The sequence below is a fragment of the Parambassis ranga genome, chromosome 20 (genome assembly GCF_900634625.1).
Source record: "Parambassis ranga chromosome 20, fParRan2.1, whole genome shotgun sequence".
NCBI lineage: Eukaryota > Metazoa > Chordata > Actinopteri > Ambassidae > Parambassis > Parambassis ranga.
This window is the reverse complement of record NC_041040.1, coordinates 7,540,941-7,562,532: the sequence shown is the minus strand read 5'-3', so window position 1 is coordinate 7,562,532 and position 21,592 is coordinate 7,540,941. Positions and strand designations below refer to the sequence as shown.

The 21,592-nt window shown below is 40.8% G+C and overlaps 1 protein-coding gene and 1 non-coding gene across 2 annotated transcripts; one reads left to right on the top strand and one right to left on the bottom strand.

Moving 5' to 3' along the window:
• Positions 1 to 7,678: 7,678 nt before the first annotated feature.
• Positions 7,679 to 9,342, bottom strand: pomp (proteasome maturation protein). Its single transcript, XM_028432783.1, has 6 exons — positions 9,189 to 9,342; positions 8,810 to 8,907; positions 8,657 to 8,717; positions 8,242 to 8,343; positions 8,066 to 8,159; positions 7,679 to 7,970 (listed from the first exon to the last, which is right to left on the bottom strand). The coding sequence occupies exons 1-6, from the start codon at positions 9,189 to 9,191 to the stop codon at positions 7,903 to 7,905; spliced, it is 426 nt and encodes a 141-aa protein (XP_028288584.1). The 5' UTR covers positions 9,192 to 9,342; the 3' UTR covers positions 7,679 to 7,902.
• A 140-nt stretch (positions 9,343 to 9,482) lies between these two features.
• Positions 9,483 to 9,554, top strand: trnac-gca (transfer RNA cysteine (anticodon GCA)). The gene has a single exon. It is a non-coding gene; the product is annotated as a tRNA-Cys (tRNA).
• Positions 9,555 to 21,592: the final 12,038 nt, after the last annotated feature.

Genomic DNA, 21,592 nt, shown 5'->3' with positions numbered 1-21,592 from the left:
GCAAAACTGGGTTAGGACAGACTGCAGGGCCTGAAGAGACCATGAGTTTTAGGAAGGGACTTCAGAGCAGGGATGCGATCAGCAACACCCACTGGTAGCCAAAAGGGGGACACGTAGCAACCATACCTGTGAAGAGGACAGAGAGAGAACAGAAGACAGGGAAGAGAGAGAGAGAGAGAGAGAGATCACTGCCTGCCAAAGACACACAGGACACACACACACATAAATCCTGATTACAGAGCAAGGATGCTGAAGCAGCATTGATTCAACCTAAAGTGACAAATCATTACAACCCTGCTGTACATTTGCACTGTGACAAACACGATCAACAATTTACAGGAAGTTCATTAATTTCCTACAGAGTCCAGAGACTGAGGGAAACATGGTCCATGTCAACAGCCAGTCAGCTGAGAAGCTGCCTCGCCTGAACTTCTCTCAGCAATTAGATGTCAACCATCACTCATGCTGTCCACTTCTACAGATGTGGAGGAGTTTCATGAGGCGGTCAGGTGAAGCCATTCAGAAAATTCAACCATACAGCGTTTTCTGTTACATTGCTGTAAACGGAACTCACACAGACTGATCGGTCCTGATAGCAAAAAACAAACAGTAATGAATGAAACTGAGGACAGTGTTCATATTAATATAGCTGATGCTGATCAGGCTGCAATCAGAAAAGGGTCCATACACACACAGCTACATGTAGTGATAGTATGTAATCAGGGATAGTTGCAGCTATGAGTGCTCATGTGTAAGCTGACTGACAGGCTAATCCTGAGGTCAGGAATCATATGGTAGCCTGTAACTGATCCAGCAGGACCTTGGTCACACTGGAGAAAGTCAATCCAGCTAGAGTGGTTAAGAATCTGGATTGCTTTTAAGCCGGATAGGTTCAGTTCTATTTTAAAATCCGGCTATTACACACACACACACACACACACACACACACACACTCGTCTTTTGAAGAGTTCATGTTTATTATAGTGATGGTGGACTGCAGAAGTAGTTAAAAGTGTCGTCCGAGTAGCATATTGTAAACCGAGGATGGTATGTAAGCAGGGATAGATGCATCCATGAGCGCCCACGTCATAAGTCTGAGCAGACTGACAGGCTAGCCCTGAGGTCACACTACAGTGCATGACATCATCAAGTATCATCTGTCGGCCGGCATCAGATCCAGTAAGAGATGTAGACATTAAAAACTTCTCATTGACCTTGCTGTCATTTGTCGAGCTTCATTTGTGTGGAGTGTGTAGCAAAGAAAGTTCGAGTTTCTGTGCCTCGAAGGAACGCTCCTTGTGTCCTTGAGAGGCGTCGTGGAGTGTGACTTAAAGACTTCTAATTCCTCCTCCGCTCCCCTCTTCCTCCTTCCTGTCTCCTCTCCTCCTCCCACTACATTTCAGTCGCCTTGGGGGGTGGCGGGGTGTCTCCATGCTCTGATTGGTTTTATTGGCAGCGGTTCAGTTGCAGAGGAAACCATCGTAGCTCTTGATGCTGCGCTTGATAAAGATGGATCAGCACATAACATTAGGGAAAGCAGTTCTCTTTTCCATCCCATTAAAAAGACAACATTGGATGAGAATAGGAACATCCTCAAGTGTCAGAGAGATTCATGTCGGGTTATTCGTCTCCTAACTGTGCTTTATACAAAGGCTCGCAGTGCTTTTAAAACAGATCATGGCGCTTAATGAATGTCTGTCTATATTAAAAGGACACTTTGCACATGAAGCCGCATCCACGTGTCTCCTTTTCAAAGAGTTAGGAAAGAGTCAGCGAAGCCGCCATAATGTGTAAACAAGGCGGCACTGAAAACTGTTTGCATGCTGTGACATGACTTACTTAAGATATAGCCAAACCTTTTTTATGGGCCACTGAACTACAGTCCCAAAATTTCTCTGAACACCACACACATAAGAGAAGTTCCAATTTGTGCATGTACAGAAGCTGCACACTCTACACAGCACATGACATGTTTGTTTATGATTAGATATAATTAAACCTTTGTGGGTTGTGGATGTCATCTTTCATGAAGATCTACTACACCTGTCAGGACCTGCAGCAGAGATGATGGTGGAACCATCTGCCCTCTGATTGGACAGATTGGATTATCACCAACCAATCAAAGTCGAACTTCACTTCACTTCACTGTGACTCATGATATGATGAGACAAACTGCAGCACGTCATGCAAATAACATTATACTGCGCTTTCATTGCAACATTTTAATCCATCGCACATTCATGTCTGCAGAGTCCACCTTAGTATGTTCTTCTGTTTAGATTCAATATTGACCCATTTCTCTGACTTGAACTGGCCTGAGTTTGCCAGAATAAGGGTCAGGTGAGAGATAAACACATGGCCATGGTTTGTTTCCAGCAGCAGACAAGCAGCAGTTTAGAAGCCAAAGCAAAGCAGAGAGGGTGTTTGGCACCTGATGATGGAGTAGGAGGGGGAGCGTCCTTTACAAGTGTGGGATGCAGGTTCAAACTGTGTTATGGCGCTGCAATTGATAGAGAGATGTCCACCACCCACTGAGGAGGAGAGATGAAGAGAGAGAAGAGTTTACCACCCACAACAAATTCACGGTAAACTGCTCACCATCAGTCAAACATCCTGTTGAAGGAAGGGAGACAGGAAGTTGTCTGAATGGATATATCATATTGTCTCATTACTGAATATTTTTTTCAGCTTATTGAAGACTTTGATTTTTCAGACTCGTAAACTCAAGTGGTTTTTTTTTTAGATCTTCATATTGCCTCAAAGGTGAGGAGAGAAAAGACTTCTGTTTTCCTGTCAGTGGGTGCAGCTGAGACGCAGGCCGTCAATAAAAGGACAGAGAGAGCGCAGTGTAGAGAATAGCATCCACCACCCACTGAGGAATGTAGCTATTTGAGTGCAACAGCTCCAATCAACACCTATTTAAAGACTGCAGAACACAAAGTGCGGGTAAGTCTGTGACGGTTCCCTTCACAGGAGCATGTCAACTACACAGCACAATCCGCCACAGATATTAGTCATAATTGTCTTGATAGTGTCTGGGTGTTAGCTGATGATTAACATTAATTAAGACCGATCGTATTCCCGGTAAGTTGAAATGCATCTGTTGCCATGGCAACCCGCTCCCAAATGGTGAGGCCTGCTGTCTCTCCACCTCCTCCGGCAGTCATTGTGATTTGTGGAGCAATTACCACACAGCTAGAGGAGAAGGAGCACTTCAGCGAGACAAGTCGGTGTCCCGTCTAATGCATGACTTCCTCCCAGTGTCTGCTAGCATGTACACTCACTAGACCCGCGTCTAAAGTGAAAATTACTCCCCATGTTTTGTTTCTGTTAAAGCTGCAGGGAGGTGGAAGAGTTTATTTCAGGACACGCTGGTTTATGAGTGCTGTGGATAGGAACTGTCACAGTGTGGAAGGCACTGTGTGATCGGAAAAGGTCAAATAGATAAATACTGTGATATTGATTGTGATGATTTTGATTATTGGTCAACCTGAGATTAAAAGTTTGAAACAATCATACACTACACTGTTGTAAGGTCTAGCCAGAGCTGCCCTCTGGGCTGATGATTAGAAGAAAAATGGCTCCCCAAACACTTCACTGTCACTTTATTTTAAAATTAATTTCTCTTGGTTACACAGTGTAAAGTCTCCAGGCTTGCACCCATTGTACCCAAATAGGACTAAGAGTACAGGCATGCTGGCAATGCTGTGAGGCTGAACCAGGGACGTGTTAAGGAGAACCGGATGGTACTTAAAGTTGGCTCCCAGTCTCTTCGCTTCGGAGTTCACAGAAGCTTTAAAAGTAGAGCAAATGTGAAAGACAGTCAAACAGACACAGCTGGGTCCTCCTTTAGGACAAGTTAGAAAAGCCATTGTAAATTCTAATAAATATATAATAATTATTACAAGAAAATGCTTTTTTCTTTTGCTGCAATACCAGCATTGACCACAGGAGGGAAAATCTTTGGTGCAGTGAACCACTGAGATACTGAGATAAATGATGACAAAGATAATGTTAATACGTGCATTCAGTCAACAGGCACTGTCCACTACGAGCGTGCTAACATCCATCAAGCAACACTTTAAACATCAAGGGACACCAGTGACTTTCAGAGAATCAGTGTTACTGTAAATAATTACAAAATGTCAGCAGACGCATAAAAACATTGACACACTAGTAATAGTCAGGACATACACACAGCATCCACAGTAATAATGGCAAAATGTCTTTTTGTATGCTTTAGGATGCTGTGAAGAGTAAATAGGTATTAAAGACATTTGCATAAACAACTGCTCCTTGATCACACATCCTTCTCTTCATATATTTAGTACAAAACAACAACATATTAATCATTCAGAGGCATCACCTCAGTTAACTCCTCGTTTTCAAAGCTCGCCCACAGCCTGAACCGTTTCTAATTACACAGTCTGTAAACTCATCAGCATTCAGCCCTTAATGACTTCTCACTGACTACTTTTAAATATTATACAGTGCTGCATGTGATGTGTTTTTCAGCATATATATATATATATATATATCTGGAGCAGCATGCTCCACTAACCTCTAACATTATGCATGTTGTGCTACATTTAAAAGACTTATGATCTGGAGGATTCACTCCTTTACAGCGTGCAACATTACTCAACCAGGAAGCCAGGATTGACCATGCAGATGTAAACACTGTATTACAGTCAGCCTTATAGTTGTCAGCTGGCCTGGGCTGACCCACAGAGAGGGTTGTGTGTTGTTTAAGACAGCATTGTGAACCTTCGATGGCCTCAGGCTATAAGCTGCTTTGCAGTCATGTATAAAAAGTGACAGGAGGCTCTCTGCTGAGTGTCCTCAGGCACTAAATGCAAAATATTCAGAGCCGAGCCTTTTACCAGCACACAACCTGTTTAACTAGTGTACCGGACCAGAAAGTGGGTTAGAGAGGAACAGGAGGCCAGTGTGAAGAGCTTAGTGTGGATACACACTGCCATCTAGTGGTTAAAGAGTGGATATCAACCCCGCTGTAAACACAGGAAAATCAGGTTCGGTACCATTAGGAAAGCCTATTAACATGCATTGTGATGGGAAAGCATTCAGATATGTCAATGAAGCATTATATATCATTTTAAAAATATGATAGCAACATCCTCAGTAGACTGTACCTAAAATATAGATTTATTACACGCCAAAATTAGCTCTATTAGTGCTCCATATATTTACTATACAGCTGGATTCATATTGCATTAGAATGCAAGCCACATTCAAGCTGGAAGCACAATTGATTTATGAATATGAATTTAAACTTTGTAAAAAAGTAGTACAACAGTACAATAAATAAATATATATATCAGTAAATATATCTGCCATAATTTCCCTTTATAACATTTATTGAACCAGAAAGTGGCCCAAAACAAAAACACTTCAGTAAAGTCTTTTATAATTAGCACTCATGTACAGTATCTGTGTGTATATGAGAATGCCCTTTGGTTACGATGTATTCTCCAGGCTGTCTACTGCAAAAACACGATCAAAGTAGCTTAAAACCTAGAGTTGTTTATGTTGGAGGATACTGATTCAGCATTTCCCAAAGGAGAGCATCGTATGAATATTTAATCAACCATGAGTTTCCACATACAGTATTCCTTCAACGGCAACCACATCAAATCACATCACAGGAGGTGACGCTTCCCTATAGTGTTGCCATTTCAGCATATGAAGCAGGGTTGCATCAGCAAACAGCCGGTCTTTGGTTTATCATTAAAGCCGTCTGCTAAAACTCAGAGATATTCTGTCATTACCCACTATGATACTTTCTCTTAATAGATTTAAAGCCAACAGTCTCATCTAACAGAAGCAAGGAAGGCATTATTAACCCTTAAATTAAAAGCCTTTCTTTAAAATCTGATGCTTTTATTTTGATGGTTTCACTTTTAATAGCCCAAAACTTCATCTTAGTCCCTCAAACAACAAAAACAAGCCTAAAAGTAAGACGATGAACGGAGCAGAAAATGAATCGTAAGGCCCACAATGTGTGTGTGTGTGTGTGTGTGTGTGTGTGTGTGTGTGTGTGTGTGTGTGTGTTGAACCGGGACAAAACAAACTTGTTGATTGTCGCGCATGCGCACCGTGGTTTTGCCTACCACTGCTGAAGCTCGCATTACGTACGAGTCACTGTGCTTTTATTGTAAGGAAACCCGTATCGACACACATTGATATTTATATGAAATGTTACATACTGTAGACACGTCGGAGCCTCTAAAAGTACTAATAATACATCGCTTTATTCAAACGCCTCTCCTTTGGCGTGACGTTTTTTTCCCAGCATGCTCTCCAGCGCAGTATATGTTTGGATTCGGTCGATATTACGTTATTAACAACAGCTGATACGCTGTGTTGTCCTGGATTACAGTGCATGTGTTTAGTTTAAGCCTCTTTTCTGCCGGGAAAGTCGAAGCTACAAAATCTGCACCATAATTTAGACAGCGGGATCAAAACAATACTATAAATACGCGCATGTTCGGATTGTTTTGATGGTTGGTCCGATGGCGGTGAGATTTCAATTGATTGCTACAGTGAGTTACAGAACCTCTACGTTTCTTCTCTCCCCTCCCTCACCGCCGGCCTTGACCAGCCTTTTGTGTATTTCATTGATAAACCAAAACTAGAGTTAATGTACATTTTGAAGAAATGACAGAAATTCGTTATAGTGAGCTACAGAAGACTACTTTATGGCTTGTAGTTTATAGTGAACTTTTTGTTCAGGAAATCTTTGTATTTACCTTTTCCACAAATGTCAGTTCTTCTTTTGACTCCACAAAGTTTCAAACTTTATACCCCCTTCTCTCCATTCTGAAACATAAAAGAGAAACATAACAACTGATCAAAAGAAAATATAAAAACAATTGGCCATTTCGCCCTATACTGAAAAACATCATCTCTGTCCACACTTCATTGAATGAATTATTTCAACAACTGATAGGACTGTGACCCAAATCAACATCTTACATCATTTGTTTCCTAGGTCCAGGCCTCTGAATCTTTCCACTCTCTGAGACAATATGAAAAGTTTGCCTTTATGTCCAGGAAATCAATTTATGACGACATTAAACGTACTAATTTTTACATGAACTACGTTTTGTAGAACTAAAACAAAAAAAGCATACTTAATTTTAAAGATTCTGGCAATCAGGAGACCACAAAATAAAAATACATTGAAAATGTGGATTTTAACATAGTATCTTACTGCTTTCAGGAACAATAGAACTTGTTGCCCAGGTGTTTCTTCTGGAGCAATTTCTCTTCATGTTCAGTTTATAGAGACTGTAACTGGAGGCTGAAGTCACGTGTTGTCAAACCCTATAAACATAAGTGACTAAAACAGTTTAAGCAAAAGAAGGACAGTTAAACAGAAAAATAGTTCTTCGGACAGTTTTACCTACATAAGCGCAAAAGGGTGGAGAACAAGAGGAGCCCTTGACCTAAATACTTGGGCTCATCAGCAACACCTGGAAGTAAAAACATCTTGGCCCAGACAAGTATGGCTGCTTCTAAACCAAAGATGACATTATTTTTGTATGTATTTATGTACGTATATTCTTTAGTTCCACCCTGTAACAGGACAATAGGCCAAAACACACAGTAGGTGGCAATATGAGCACATGTTCAACACTAATAAAACAAATACACATCATGAAGAAGGGTATGACATTTATTAGAAATAACAGCCAGGCTGGAATCATACAAATGCAGCCATGAATGACTACTTTAAATCTCTACACCAATGTCACTAAACACACATTCAGTATAATTGCTGACTACAGCCCTCTGGAAGCTGAGGTGCATGGGGTTTGTTTTGGAAAGGATAAATGAGATAATAAATGAAACAGGAGATCTATGTGTGTCCATCTTCTTTCACAACATTCCCAGTTTGTATTCCACCATCATATGTGGCTCACCCATCACTTCACTCTGGGCTGGATCTGCAGGTAACAGGAAACAAACGCAGCACCAAGGTCAGGCTTCACATTAAGGCACGTGTCTGTGATTGTGCAAAACAGCAAGGCGAGGTTCTCACCATTAAGAATGTCCTCAAAACCGATGGACTCGTCACTGCCTCGCAGAGTATCGAGAGCCAAGTGTGAACTCTGTAAGAACGGCAGCCGCTGGATCTAGAAAAATAAAGCACCAGAGACTTAAAACATGAAGAGCAAACTTTAAAAAATGTCCATCAGGGATGTGGATTCCACTCACCTGTCTAGCTGCCCTGTACTCCATCTGTAGTTTGAGTGGAGCATGAAGACCCTGGATGTTTCTGAGTGTTGAGAAATTCATCTTGTCCTGGTTAAGCTGGAACTGAACACATAGAAACACACAGACATGGTTAGAAGCCCACAGACAAAACCCACAACTGTACCAATGCATTATTGTTATTATTATTACTACTGCATTGTATAAAGTCAACTTTATTCATTCAATAGTTTCAGTTTCATCACACATACTTTTTTACAAATGTATCCAAAAAATATATTTTCTATGTTTCTATAATTTTCAAAATCACTTCTACCGTGTCTTTTTTTATATATTTCTTATATATATATATATATATTGAAAAAGCTTCCATTTAATTATCATTTTCCACTATTATCTGACACATCAGATGACTTACATTTTTTTCGGATATCTCCAGCGGGTGGCTAGGAAGGAGCTCATTCTTTACACTGGTAAAGCTAAATTAAAAGTAAAAAACAAAAACACATAGTCACAATACTGCACATTTATGGAAGGATCGCTTTTGAACAGGTATGTGACACTTCCTCACCCACTACGCAAAGTGTCCTGGACTCCGTATGCTCCCTGCGGACAAAAACCTGCCACAGGTACACTGTCTTTCAACTGAGAGCGGAGTCCTCTGGTATTCTGTAACACAAATAAGAAACACATACACCATAAAATGTAGTTTGAATAAATGAGCTACAAATACAGCGCTGGATTTGTGAAACTCCCTAGCTAACGTATGCGCCGACTAGCATTAGCTCGAGTGACTAATCAAATTCACAACATGTCATTTTCAGAGGTGATAAACAAGGCTAAACTGTAGAGAGTCGAGATAGTGTTGCGTACAATTAAATACAATATCTGAATGATCTCTATTAAGGCTAAATACACAAATACAAATATGTAGAGAATATACACGATACCATTATGATTCCGTTGTTTCCACTTTCCTTTCTATACACTTCCGGCTGAACATCCGGCTGGGTCGCGTTTTAATGACGACACATCCGGTACGGGCAAGAACGGTCCCGTTCAGCCAGTTTGATGTTATAAACTGCTCATCGACCACGATACTGTAGTGCGATGTGTGTACTATCAGTTATATGTTGATTACTGTGCTAATCATAGTAATCACTATTACTTATCATGATTTAATGTATCAGTACCTATACTGGCAGTGAGCATTCAAAACACTGCGCTTGCACTGCTCTGAATAAGGGGGTATAGCTCAGTGGTAGAGCATTTGACTGCAGATCAAGAGGTCCCCGGTTCAAATCCGGGTGCCCCCTCTTTTCTTCAAAGCAAGGGCATAATAAGTTTTTTTTTTTAAATTTAGTAATGTTCTATTGCAGTCATTAGGATACTCTCTATATAATATGTGTACACATCCTCAACCATGACTGCCAAGACAGCACCAACTATAATATAGTTAGATCTGTGCAGTTCATGAGGTGTATTGACCCTTTAAAGGAGTGTTAACAGGTACAGATAGGCTGGTTGGATGTTAATCTGTTAAATATCACAGACAAAAATAAAATAAAGTCTTTTTTAGGGCAGAAATAAGCTCCTGGGCTCAGTGTGGGGATCACAATCCCTTTTTGGCAGGTGGAAAACAATCATTTTTGAGTTTTTTTTAAAAGAGGTCCTCGTGGGTATAAAGCGGCTGGTTGAATTATATTTTCTTATATGTGATAACCAAGAATAAATTCAAGTCATTTGAAGACAGAGCTAACCACAGGAGCACACTTTATGGGCACTTTATGATTAACATGTGGCTGCAGTCAGGTAGTTTTATAGATGGTAAAATGAAGAACCTCTGTTTTATGTATTCAAACATTATCAAAAAATATACTATTTCAAAATCTATATGTTCTGTTTCTGTTTCTCTAAATAGAATAACATTAGTGTGAATACAGTCAGCTGTAACAATCTTGAACTTTTTTATCAAATGTTTTATAGTGTCCTTTGTAGGAAGCAGGGGGTGGTTGCTGCATTCAATCACTTAAAATGCAATTCTACGGATAAGGGGATTAGGGCCACTGAAAAACAAAATTGTCATGACAGAAAAAAGTATTTCTGACTTTAATCTGAGAATTCTTACTTTAATCTCAGAATAATTTTGAGAATAAAGTCTCAGTCTCAGGATTCTGAGGAAAAAAAGTCAGAATTCTGACTATTCTCAGAATTCTGATAATAAAGTCAGAATTATTACTTTTAATGACTTTTTATTCATCATTAAAACATTTTATACATTGGCCCTAATCCTCTTCTGTTCAATTCAATGTGTAAGTAATCCAGTAATTCAGAATACATTACTCAGATCGAGTAGGTAATATTTTGTTTAACCTCATGCTTGAAAGTGGCGGTGACTGTTTACATAAAACACAAAAACCTCATTAAGATGCATGCTAAGTCTATCAGTCAATATAAACACAGGTAATTACCTCATTATGCCCTGTGCATCTATCTATTAACTGATGATGGAGTTCACAAAGTACACTCAACAAAAATATAAACGCAACACTTTTGTTTTTGCTCCCATGTTTCATGAGATGGACTTGAAGATCTAAACTTCATTCCAGATACACAATATTACCATTCCTCTCAAACATTGTTCACAAATCTGTCTAAATGTGTGATAGTGAGCACTTCTGCTTTGCTGAGATAATCCATCCCACCTCACAGGTGTGCCACATCAAGATGCTGATCTGACATCATGATTAGTGCACAGGTGTACCTTAAACTGCCCACAATAAAAGGCCACCCTGAAATGTGCATTTTGTTTCTGCTTTATTGGCGGTCTGGGGACTCAGAACCAGTCAGTATCTGGTGTGACCACCATTTGCCTCATGCAGTGCAACACATCTTCTTCGCATAGAGTTTATCAGATTGTCTATTGTGGCCTGTGGAATGTTGGTCCACTCCTCTTCAATGGCTGTGCGAAGTTGCTGGATATTAGTGGGAACTGGTGCACGCTGTCGTATACGCCGGTCAAGCACATCCCAAACATGTTCAATGGGTGACATGTCCGGTGAGTATGCTGGCCATGCAAGAACTGGGACATTTTCAGCTTCCAAGAATTGTGTACAGATCCTTGCAACATGGGGCCGTGCATTATCTTGCTGAAACATGAGGTGATGTTCATGGATGTATGGCACAACAATGGGCCTCAGGATCTCATCACGGTATCTCTGTGCATTCAAAATGCCATCAATAAAATGCACCTGTGTTCTTCGTCCATAACAGATGCCTGCCCATACCATGACCCCACCACCACCATGGGCCACTCGATCCACAACAATGACATCAGCAAAGCGCTCACCCACACGACGCCACACACGCTGTCTGCCATCTGCCCTGAACAATGTAAACCGAGATTCATCCGTGAAGAGAACACCTCTCCAACGTGCTAGACGCCATCGAATGTGAGCATTTGCCCACTCAAGTCTGTTACGGCGACGATCTGGAGTCAGGTTAAGACCCCGATGAGGACGACGAGCATGCAGTTGAGCTTCCCTGAGACGGTTTCTGACAGTTTGTGCAGAAATTGTTTGGTTATGCAAACCAATTGTTTCAGCAGCTGTCTGAGTGGCTGGTCTCAGACGATCTCGGAGGTGAACCTGCTGGATGTGGAGGTCCTGGGCTGGTGTGGTTACTCGTGGTCTGCGGTTGTGAGGCCGGTTGGATGTACTGCCATATTCTCTGAAACGCCTTTGGAGACGGCTTATGGTGGAGAAATGAACATTCAATGCACGAGCAACAGATCTGGTTGACATTCCTGCTGTCAGCATGCCAATTGCACGCTCCCTCAATGCTTGTGGCATCTGTGGCATTTTGCTGTGAGACAAAACTGCACATTTCAGGGTGGCCTTTTATTGTGGGCAGTTTGAGGTACACCTGTGCACTAATCATGATGTCAGATCAGCATCTTGATGTGGCACACCTGTGAGGTGGGATGGATTATCTCAGCAAAGCAGAAGTGCTCACTATCACACATTTAGACAGATTTGTGAACAATGTTTGAGAGGAATGGTAATATTGTGTATCTGGAATGAAGTTTAGATCTTCAAGTCCATCTCATGAAACATGGGAGCAAAAACAAAAGTGTTGCGTTTATATTTTTGTTGAGTGTAGTTCAACTGGTTACTTAGCAACCTAACCTGTCATTTAACAGCATCAGCGCAGTTATTTTGAAAATACTTCAAAATAAAACTAGTTGATAGCATAGACTAGACGTCAATTTAACTGTCAGGTACTAAAGGAAAACTCACAGAATATATTTTATTTATGTTTTTAGATTACTGCGCTAACACTAAATCAGTAAGGATTTTTTTTCTTACATCTCAGACGTCAGGTCAGACAGTAGAACCATCCGTATCGTCGGCCTGCCTGAGAGGTCTGAGAGGGATGCTTGTAGGAATACATAGTACCCTAAAACCTTGTACTTGTGAAACTCATTTATTTTGGCTGGTTGCAGCAACAGATTTAGGCAACTTCAGCTCCAGGTTTTCCGCTTTCAGCCCAGATATGTAAAGCCAAAGTAAAGATGAATTTACAGTCTGAAATAAGCAATTAAAGAAGTCCTGATCGCTTACTGGCAGCTACATTTTTTAAAGGTATATACCCGATTTATTGTCCATAGATTACCCAGGGGACCTGAAAATCCACACGTATTTCAGTCAGACTTGGTTTATATCTGACCAGGAAAATGTGATCCCTGATTATTATTTCACGTTAATCAGTGTTTGATTTGGCTGTTTTTTCTGATGCAAAGGCAGATGAGGTTTATCAGATGTAGAATTTGCATAATAGGCTTACTGTTGATACAGCTGTCCTGCATAATCCCAATTTGTTGATGGCTTGTTTTTCTAATTAGTCTGGAATTTAGCTGCCAAGATCAACAGCAAGCTACATTACTGAAAGAGTGCAAGGGTGGCAGCAATGAGAGACGGGAAAAACTGCCAAGAACGTGTTTTTTTTTGTTTTAAACACTGAATTTAAAGTAGTGCTTAATTTATGTCCATGTTTGACTGCTTGTCCCTGATTGGTTAAAAATACATTGTAATTAATCTTTTTGTGACTTGTCTTTAAAATAAATAAAATAAAATGTTCTTTATTAATAAAGTTAACATGTTTATTATCACAGTGCTGACCCTGACCTGCCATTGGAACATCTGCTGCTGTGGTGACAGGAGACTATGCAGTGGATTATGTATTGTATGACTCAAGGACAAATTACAGATTCATGCTTCTACCATGCATGTTCCCATTTTCATATCAATGCTGCCTTTTAATGAAGTGTGCCACACAAGGACAAACAGACAGCCATGAGTACCACTGAAAAATGTCTGCCCCTCTCATGTCTCATCAGCCACACACTGCAGTCGTTTCATTTCCTCCTTCGACTACAAATGTAATGTAATGAGTATTTCAGTGTAAATGACTTGAGAGTCATTTACAACTCTCAATGACTCTCAATGACTTGAGATTCATTTACACATGAGAAATAACAGTCGTGCTGATTTTTTCCCCCTCACAGTGAAACACACCCTCATCACCATGAGAACAGTTCAACTCAGTCATTGTCACCTTCAGGTTACTGAATAGGGAGACCTGGCCACATGCAGCAAGTCATAATAACAGGTTCATGTTTTGGACAGCAGGGGGCAGTATAATACTTCTGATCACACTTATAATCATGATTCTCTATTTGGATAATAGTATCTATCACTTTAATATGGCTGGAGTTTACACTATATGGGGAGAATACACTAGTAATATCTTAATTGTAGAGACCAATGACTATAAAGTAAGTTGCTCACACAGCGGAGCAGCTGCCCTCAGGATGAAACTAAATGTCTCACCCTTGTCAAGTGTGATATAAAGTCAAAGCTGTGAGTACTATAAGGAAGCCTTTTCTGCATACTAATTAGTGCACTGTATGAATTCATTTAAGGGCTCTGTGCTGTGTCGACCTACAGGTCAGCTGGTGTTTCAGTGTAAGACGCATCCTAAGTCCTTACTCTACTCTACATAGAAAAAAGCGTTAAGTAAACGTGTACATGTATAAAGGGCACCAATTACTGGTCGGAACAAGATCATTATCTACTATTTATATTGATTTGGAGTAATCTCCTGCTTAAATGTCAATCCAAGAATCCAGATTCTAGCATCATTTTGCAGCTTCTCTTATTAAAAGTTTAGTCCTCACATGATTTCCTAAAACTGAGAACGTATCAAAAATAAGTGTATCATTTTGCCTTAATTACAGCCATGTTTAAGTGCCAAAACGAAAAGAAATCCTTCTGTTTACATGTGCGCACCACAGAGGTGTTCTTCACCATCTTGGTTGGTTTGTACATGATGAAGTAAACTGGCTTTACTCCAGGCTAAAGTGTGGATCACAGCCAGCATCACCGTCACGGTGATGCTGGCTGTGATCCACACTCTATCCACACTCTATCCACACTCTATCCTCACTCTACAGTGATGTCATTTGGCTGAATACTTAATTGGTTGTTTTTCACAGCAGGGGCACAAGAATCAGTAAACACAAACAAAAGTAGCCCACAGACTGTTGACACAGCCCCCCCAAGTGGAAGCAACCATCATGTGCATCTGCACAGCTAAACACATGGCTGACACTGAGATGGGGTCAAACAAACAGAAAAAACCAACCAACTTAAATAAAGTTTACTGACAGTTGACATTTTATTAAAAAATGACTGAAACATGTTACAAAGCAGTGTAAAGCTCACAGAGGCAGAGGCTGGATGGTGCACAGTAGCTATGGAAGACATCCCTCCTGGAACAGTGACCCTCTAAGACCTAGCTGAGACAAACATTGCAGTTGTGTTGGACACACGTCCTCGTCTCCTACCTGAAAACAACATTTATTATCATTACTAAACGAACCACAAAATGCAGAGGATTTAGGTTCGCTGGGACTTCCTCCTGTCTGTAAATCAAACTGACAAGAAGCAGATGAGATGCTGCTGTACTGACCTCTGAAGAACAGCAGATAGTGTTCGTCAGAGTACTTCAGCACTTAAATCAATAAGTAGGAAAATAGATATATCTTCCAATAAAAGTAATGACAGACTCAAGAGTGCATGAGGAGGAGGCAGAGGACGTACAGAGGATCTGCTCTCTCTCAGTTCCTCCTTCTTCTGTACCGTTTGCTCTTTTTTATCTTCGTCTTTATCTTCACCGCTGCTTTCCTGAGTCTGTCTCTCTGTGGACGTTTTTATCCTTCTAACTTCCTTCTCATCTGGAAGTCACAGCACTAAGTGGGCGTCCATGGTTGGAGGCACACTTACATCCTGAAGGAGATTCCATTAAAGACTTGGTTTTTTTCACTCTCCTCTGATTTGGCATCTCTCACAGACCATCCACTGAACACTATTATGCCTTTTGTCATTACTTAACTGATTGACCTTTCCCTCCTTCATTTTAAAGAGAATAGCCTGCTCTAAGAGCCTGTCAATCTTTACCTACTGTATCTGCATTTCCTCCGTCTGTCTGTTTGTTCTCCGCCTGGCTCTTATCTGTCTTCTCTGCTTGCTGGCCAGCTTGCCGTCTGTCTGCCTGTTTCCCCTCTCTGTCTCTCTCTCTCTGTGAACCACCTGCTGACCCCCATCATTCTGCATTTCATCCTGGCTGCATTTCCATTTACTAAAAGGCCTCCTGAATGTTCCACTCTACAAAGAGATAAGATCTGTCATCTTTTGTAAGTCAAACACTGAAAGCAGCAGGGCAGTGTAAACCACCAACTAATAAGCAGTTAATTTATCTAGTGTGCTAAAGCTGTGTCCTGGTCTACATGGAGGGCCCACATCCATGTAGACCAGGACACACACCTGGCAAGTTATGTTTTCGTGTGATCAGCTTTTAACCGAAGCTAGCTTTAGCACGAGAAAGATCTGTTTAAGGTTAGGCATTGAAAAAAGACAAATTCACATTTTACAATAAAAAAAGTGCTCACACGCGGTCGCCATTTCCAGCTTCCATCAGGTTAAGTCCCCGCCCACATGATCAGGTAGAGATGTGTCCTAACAGGTTCTGTTTTTAAGGACTGAAATATCCACCTCTTGCTACAGTTTTTCTAGCAAGGAAGGACTCAGACCAGATGTGTCCCCTTGTGTCGTGTCTCCTTCAAAAGTGGCCCACTGGAACTGAAGGATGCGTCAGGTGAATCCTTACATACCCCAGGATTCATTGTGCACCAATGATACTCGGATTCTATTTACAAGAGTCCACAAACTGATGCCCAAACAATAAACTTTTTAGTGCATCAACTATATGCAGGTTGTTGGGTGACATGAACAGTATATGGAGTGTAGCACGACCTCGAGGCCTGCAGTCTATAAAGCATAGACCTCCAGAGACAGCGTCTTTTGGATTATACATCCCCTCAATTGGGACGTGCATTTTTTTTGGTGACCATGGTAACCAAGTCCTATACCCTGACCCGGAGATTTTACATGCAGTCATTCACATGGCTACAGAAATGTGCAAAGCCACAGCTGACGTCATTTTTCAGGTAAGGATGGGCGGAATTAAAACTATAGGGCGTTTTGTTATAAAAAAATAAAACTTATTATACTCATATAGATTGTAAAGGCTTGAGGCTAGGAAAACAATTCAAAGCTTTTCAGAGATGAGATGAGCAGATGCTGTCTGCTTGAAGCCCATTTGCTTCCTGCTGCGGGAGAGCACAGCGTGGTCTCCTTTAAATGTATATTCTGTATATACAGACTCCAGTGTTGATTCTAATAATCCTGCTGTGTGTGTCTTTACATTCCTGTCAGGCAGAGGTGCAGCTAATCAGAACAAGAGTTTATTCACTGGGTTCTTGAAGTCACACACACATGCACACACACACACACACATATATCACACATCATCATCACAAACCACAAGGAGACGGTCTGAGACTGCTTCCTTTTTGTCTCGTTATTATAATTCATTTAGGATTCAAGGCTTCATTAGACAAAGCCTTCCTGTTTTCCTTCAGAATGTAATTAAATGTAAACAAATATCTGCTGGTAAACAAAGTAGTCTCTGAGGGTCTCCTATAATAGGTACTGATAGTATATTGTGATTTAAGGATGACTCGCTTAAGGTATCATGGTTTTATGTTAAATAAATGATGGCAACATAATTACAGAGGTTTATTTTGTGCATCACTCAGTATAGTTTGCACATTCATCCTGCCAAACAAGCAATAAACAAGCCAGAGCTGGCTGAGGCGTTCAATGGAAGCGGCAGGCTGAACACTTATTTACTGAGCCTGGATGTTTGATTCAGCATGAGGAATAGTTGTTACAGATTTCTTAAGATGGGTGGAAATTGTTTCCTTCACGGCCAGCTTGACACAAGTCAATGCAAAGCTCAAGGCTAAATAACCCGAGGCTGCTTCTTTATTGCTGTCTGAAAGGAAATTCTTCTTTCATCTTCTTGATGGTTGCAGATGTTTGACCAAGAACCCTGTGAGTGTCTAACAAAGCTCTGAGTTATCACACTGAAAATCAGAATTACTTCTCAGCTGACTCTCATGTGAAACAGCAGGACTGTGTTTCTAATTAACACATTTGTCCCAAAACGTAATGAAAATCAAACTGCGCTTGTAGCAGCAACAAAAGCAACAGGAGAGAGAGTGACTCAGCTTTCAAAGGGTGAGACATTTGTGCAACAGCATTCAATGCTGACTAATGACAACCATTATTTTAATATACAATAGGAATCATAAAGAAGACAGCTGCAGGAGCCACTGTCAATGTCAAAGTATGTCACACCCTCACACAGTCTACTTTATTATTTTTCATTTCAGCTCTACGTCACACATTTCACTGCCTCTGAGGGTATTGGGATCCGTGCCCAGTAAAAACAAACTAAATGCCAGGATAGGTAATGTGGAACAGCACAAGTCATATAACAAAAGCTACTTCTGTTAACTGTTTGCCTGCAGATTGCTTACTGCTAATGTCCTGTCAGGATGCAGACATTAGCATTTTGTACTGACTACTGAAAACCAGCTGCTTTGTTTTTGTAGTGAGCAATGTGTCCAGACTGACACACACTCAGATATCCATTGTTCCCTCGGTGCAATCAACCACCGCGACAATTATCTCAGCTCCACTTCCTTGTCTGTATTAAGACTTTAGGTGGACTCTCACTGCCTCCCAGAGGGCAAATAAACTACTCTCCAGAAACCCATGGGGGACGATATATGCATGCACTCTCGTGGATGAAGTGATGTCATCACGCCTGAGCATGCACACCACATGCTCATGCACATATGGCAAGTTCTGTGTGACCTTTCAATGAGAGACCACAGGGGGTACTATGATAACATCACACAACATATGCACTTATATTTTTACATCTTTGTGAGGACACTTGTAATATTTTGTGTTAGGTTAGACTGTGGGCAGTAGGCCTTTAGTTGCCATGTTAAGGTTACAGTGTAGTGCTAGAGAATGGATTGTGTCAACTGAAGTCCTCACTAAAATAGCAGCACAAATGTGTGTGTCAAAGAGAACAGGTGCTTCCTCCATTTGCAGCTTTTCCCCACTGACCTTTCCTCTTAAGAAAATGAGCTGATATCAATAGCATGTTCAGATATATTTTGTTCTTATTATTATATTTAGCTGACTGACTCATGGCTTCCTCCATTGTTTAAGGTTATCACACTTGTTCAAAGCTGCTTATGAGAGGTTTAATGAGCCTAAGAAAACACAGAAATAGTCCCAGTCAGTGTTGTTATTCCTGGTTTGTGCTATTTTAACATGGCCTTAACCAGGACAATAAACAATGTTTTCTTCCTCTCTGTGACCATTGGAAAAGGTGGAACTGAGACACTGATTGTATGGTGTTTTCCCACTGTGTTAATTGATGAATCAGTGCAATTAGCAGCTGCAGTATTCTCAGCATGTTGAGGACAATCAAGAATGATTGATCTCCACGTGCAATCAGGAAAAGACACTTGGTATCCTTTGGATTTCAATCTAATAATAGAATCTTTGCACAAATGCTGAGAAACGATGTCTTCTGAATGAGCTGTGTGCAGAATCAGTCCCTCCACCGTCACTCCTGACACAGATACAGTGGGAGTTTCCACAGGATGGGTGACTCTGTGCTGGCACGTGCAGGTCAGCTCTATTTGGAAACCTTGTTGATCACTTTCCAGTCTGTCCAGAATTTCCCAAAACGACCCTCAAGCCAACACAGAGACGTTTGGTCTCGTTATAGATGCAGGCAGGAAGGCCAGTCTGAGCCACAGGAGGCTAATATTAAAGGAAACAGGAACACATCTTTGTGAAGCTCCAGGTGCCGCTGGAACGCTAATGGTTCTACAGTCTGATTAACTTTAAGTTCACAGACTGAAACATATCCTCTATATGAGAGGAAGAGGAAACTTTTTATGTGGTAGTGTTATTTATGACCACTATAGGACCAGTAGGATTTACAAACATCACCAGCTACTGAGACCAGATGAATGAAAGCACAACACTCACCAGCTACTCTGCAGGTTTGCTGCCATTTTGGTGCTGATGATGTCACACAGGGAGCTCCTAAAGTTTATAATAAGAAGGTGATTAATACATAAATGTTGATTAGTGCAGTAAAAAAAAACTGACATTGAGCCCTCCACTATTTACTGTGTAGCCTCATTAAAATGAGAGCAAGACACAACCCACAACAGTCTTAGTAAAAACAGCTCTGTGAAGTTCAAAGAGCCCTCAAAGATGCACTTTCCCCTCCTCACACATCTGTGAAGTCACAAAGACCCTTAATATAAGTTGTTTATCAAAAGATTAAATCTCCACACATACTCTGAGGTAAATTTGTAAAGCTTATACTCCTAATCTCAGTGCTTGAATTGTTGATTTAATTTAAAATGAAGCTTGATGTAAAATTAGGTTGAGACACAGCTTGAGGAGAAGATAATGTTGGACACATTTTACAAAACCAAAAGGCCACTAAACTGAAAAAGAGTCATGGAAGAATGTAGCGAACAGACTAGTGGTGTAGAAATATCCAAGTCATCCACTGGGGTTTGTGCCATATTTTGTGGTTTTTGAGACTGTTTGCACCAACTGCTGCTAAAAATAACCAGAGAAGAAGAAGAAGAAGAAGAAGAAGAAGAAGAATACAAAGAGTTCAAAGTCATGCATGGCCATGGTCTCCTTTGGTGTCTTTTGTTTTTTTGTCAAAACAGGCACTGGAATCCTTTAGGGAATATAAAGAACAAGCTAATTAGTTCCTGATAGATCTCTGTGTATCTGTCCCTGTTTGCTGTGTGATTGTTAAACTTTTTCTCATGTCGGCATTGAAAGTAGCTGCAGATGAAAGAGAGAATTAGTGAAGGCAGAGGATGACTTGAAGGCATGATCGAATGTGTCAGCCTGTCTATTTCAATAAAAAATTAAAAAGTCGGGGAGTAAAAAGTGCTTCTCCGACAAATGCACGGACGCTTCAGAGACTTCCAGCCTGTCATTAGAGCGTGGGGGGCAGTGCTGCGGAGATGGAAATAGATGTAGGTGCCAGTCAAAGTGTTGGAATAATTACAACTTTCTGTAAAGTACTCATACTGGATTTGACCCTGTGACGTTAATCGTGGAAGCCATTGGTGCATAACTTCACGTCTCATTATTGTCTGCTCTTTTTATGTCTCGTGGTAATTATCTGATAGGACTCAGTGCATATATATTAAGATAACAGCTGTGTGTAGCTTTGACTCACAGAACATGCAAAGAGGTCAATATAACACGGACCTTATATTGGGATGAAACATCTTTTTTTCTCCTTTGGACCTCACTGCTCGAGCAATACTTCAAATTTGTGCTTTTGGTAAAAAGCACAAATTTGAAGATACGCTGCTTGAGCAGAAAAACCTTTGGATATAGAGCAGTGATGTTATTAACGTCTGAACTGCTGGCTGTCTGAAGTGGCTCCTGCAGATGTCAGTTTGAAAATAAGAGCAAGCCAAAGGTGCAGGGAGTGCTGTGACAGGAAAAGTCCCATGATGGATTTAGGCATCAGAAGAGAGCACAAACAGCAAAACTAGCAATCAACCTAATCTGGCGTTTATGTGCGAGGAATAAGTGGCAAAACCTGCACTACTACTGAAGTCTGCATAATAATCCTCTAAAGTTTGCAGTCTGGCTTTCACTACTTTTCCTTCTTTGCTGAATCATTTACTTAATTTGCATCATCACAAAGGAAACTGACCTTTGATAAATATGTTTTTATAAGGTTCATTACACTAATACAGCCGATGCTGTTTCTATGGCGTCACATTACAAATACACAACAGTCTGTA

Bases quoted from the DNA above. Each gene is read 5' to 3' on its own strand.
- pomp (XM_028432783.1), bottom strand. The intron at 8,344-8,656 runs GTAAGTCATCTG...CTATGTGTTCAG, and splicing joins TGGAGATATCCGAAAAAAAT to TTCCAGCTTAACCAGGACAA. The intron at 7,971-8,065 runs GTGAGAACCTCG...TGTTACCTGCAG, and splicing joins TTTTGAGGACATTCTTAATG to ATCCAGCCCAGAGTGAAGTG.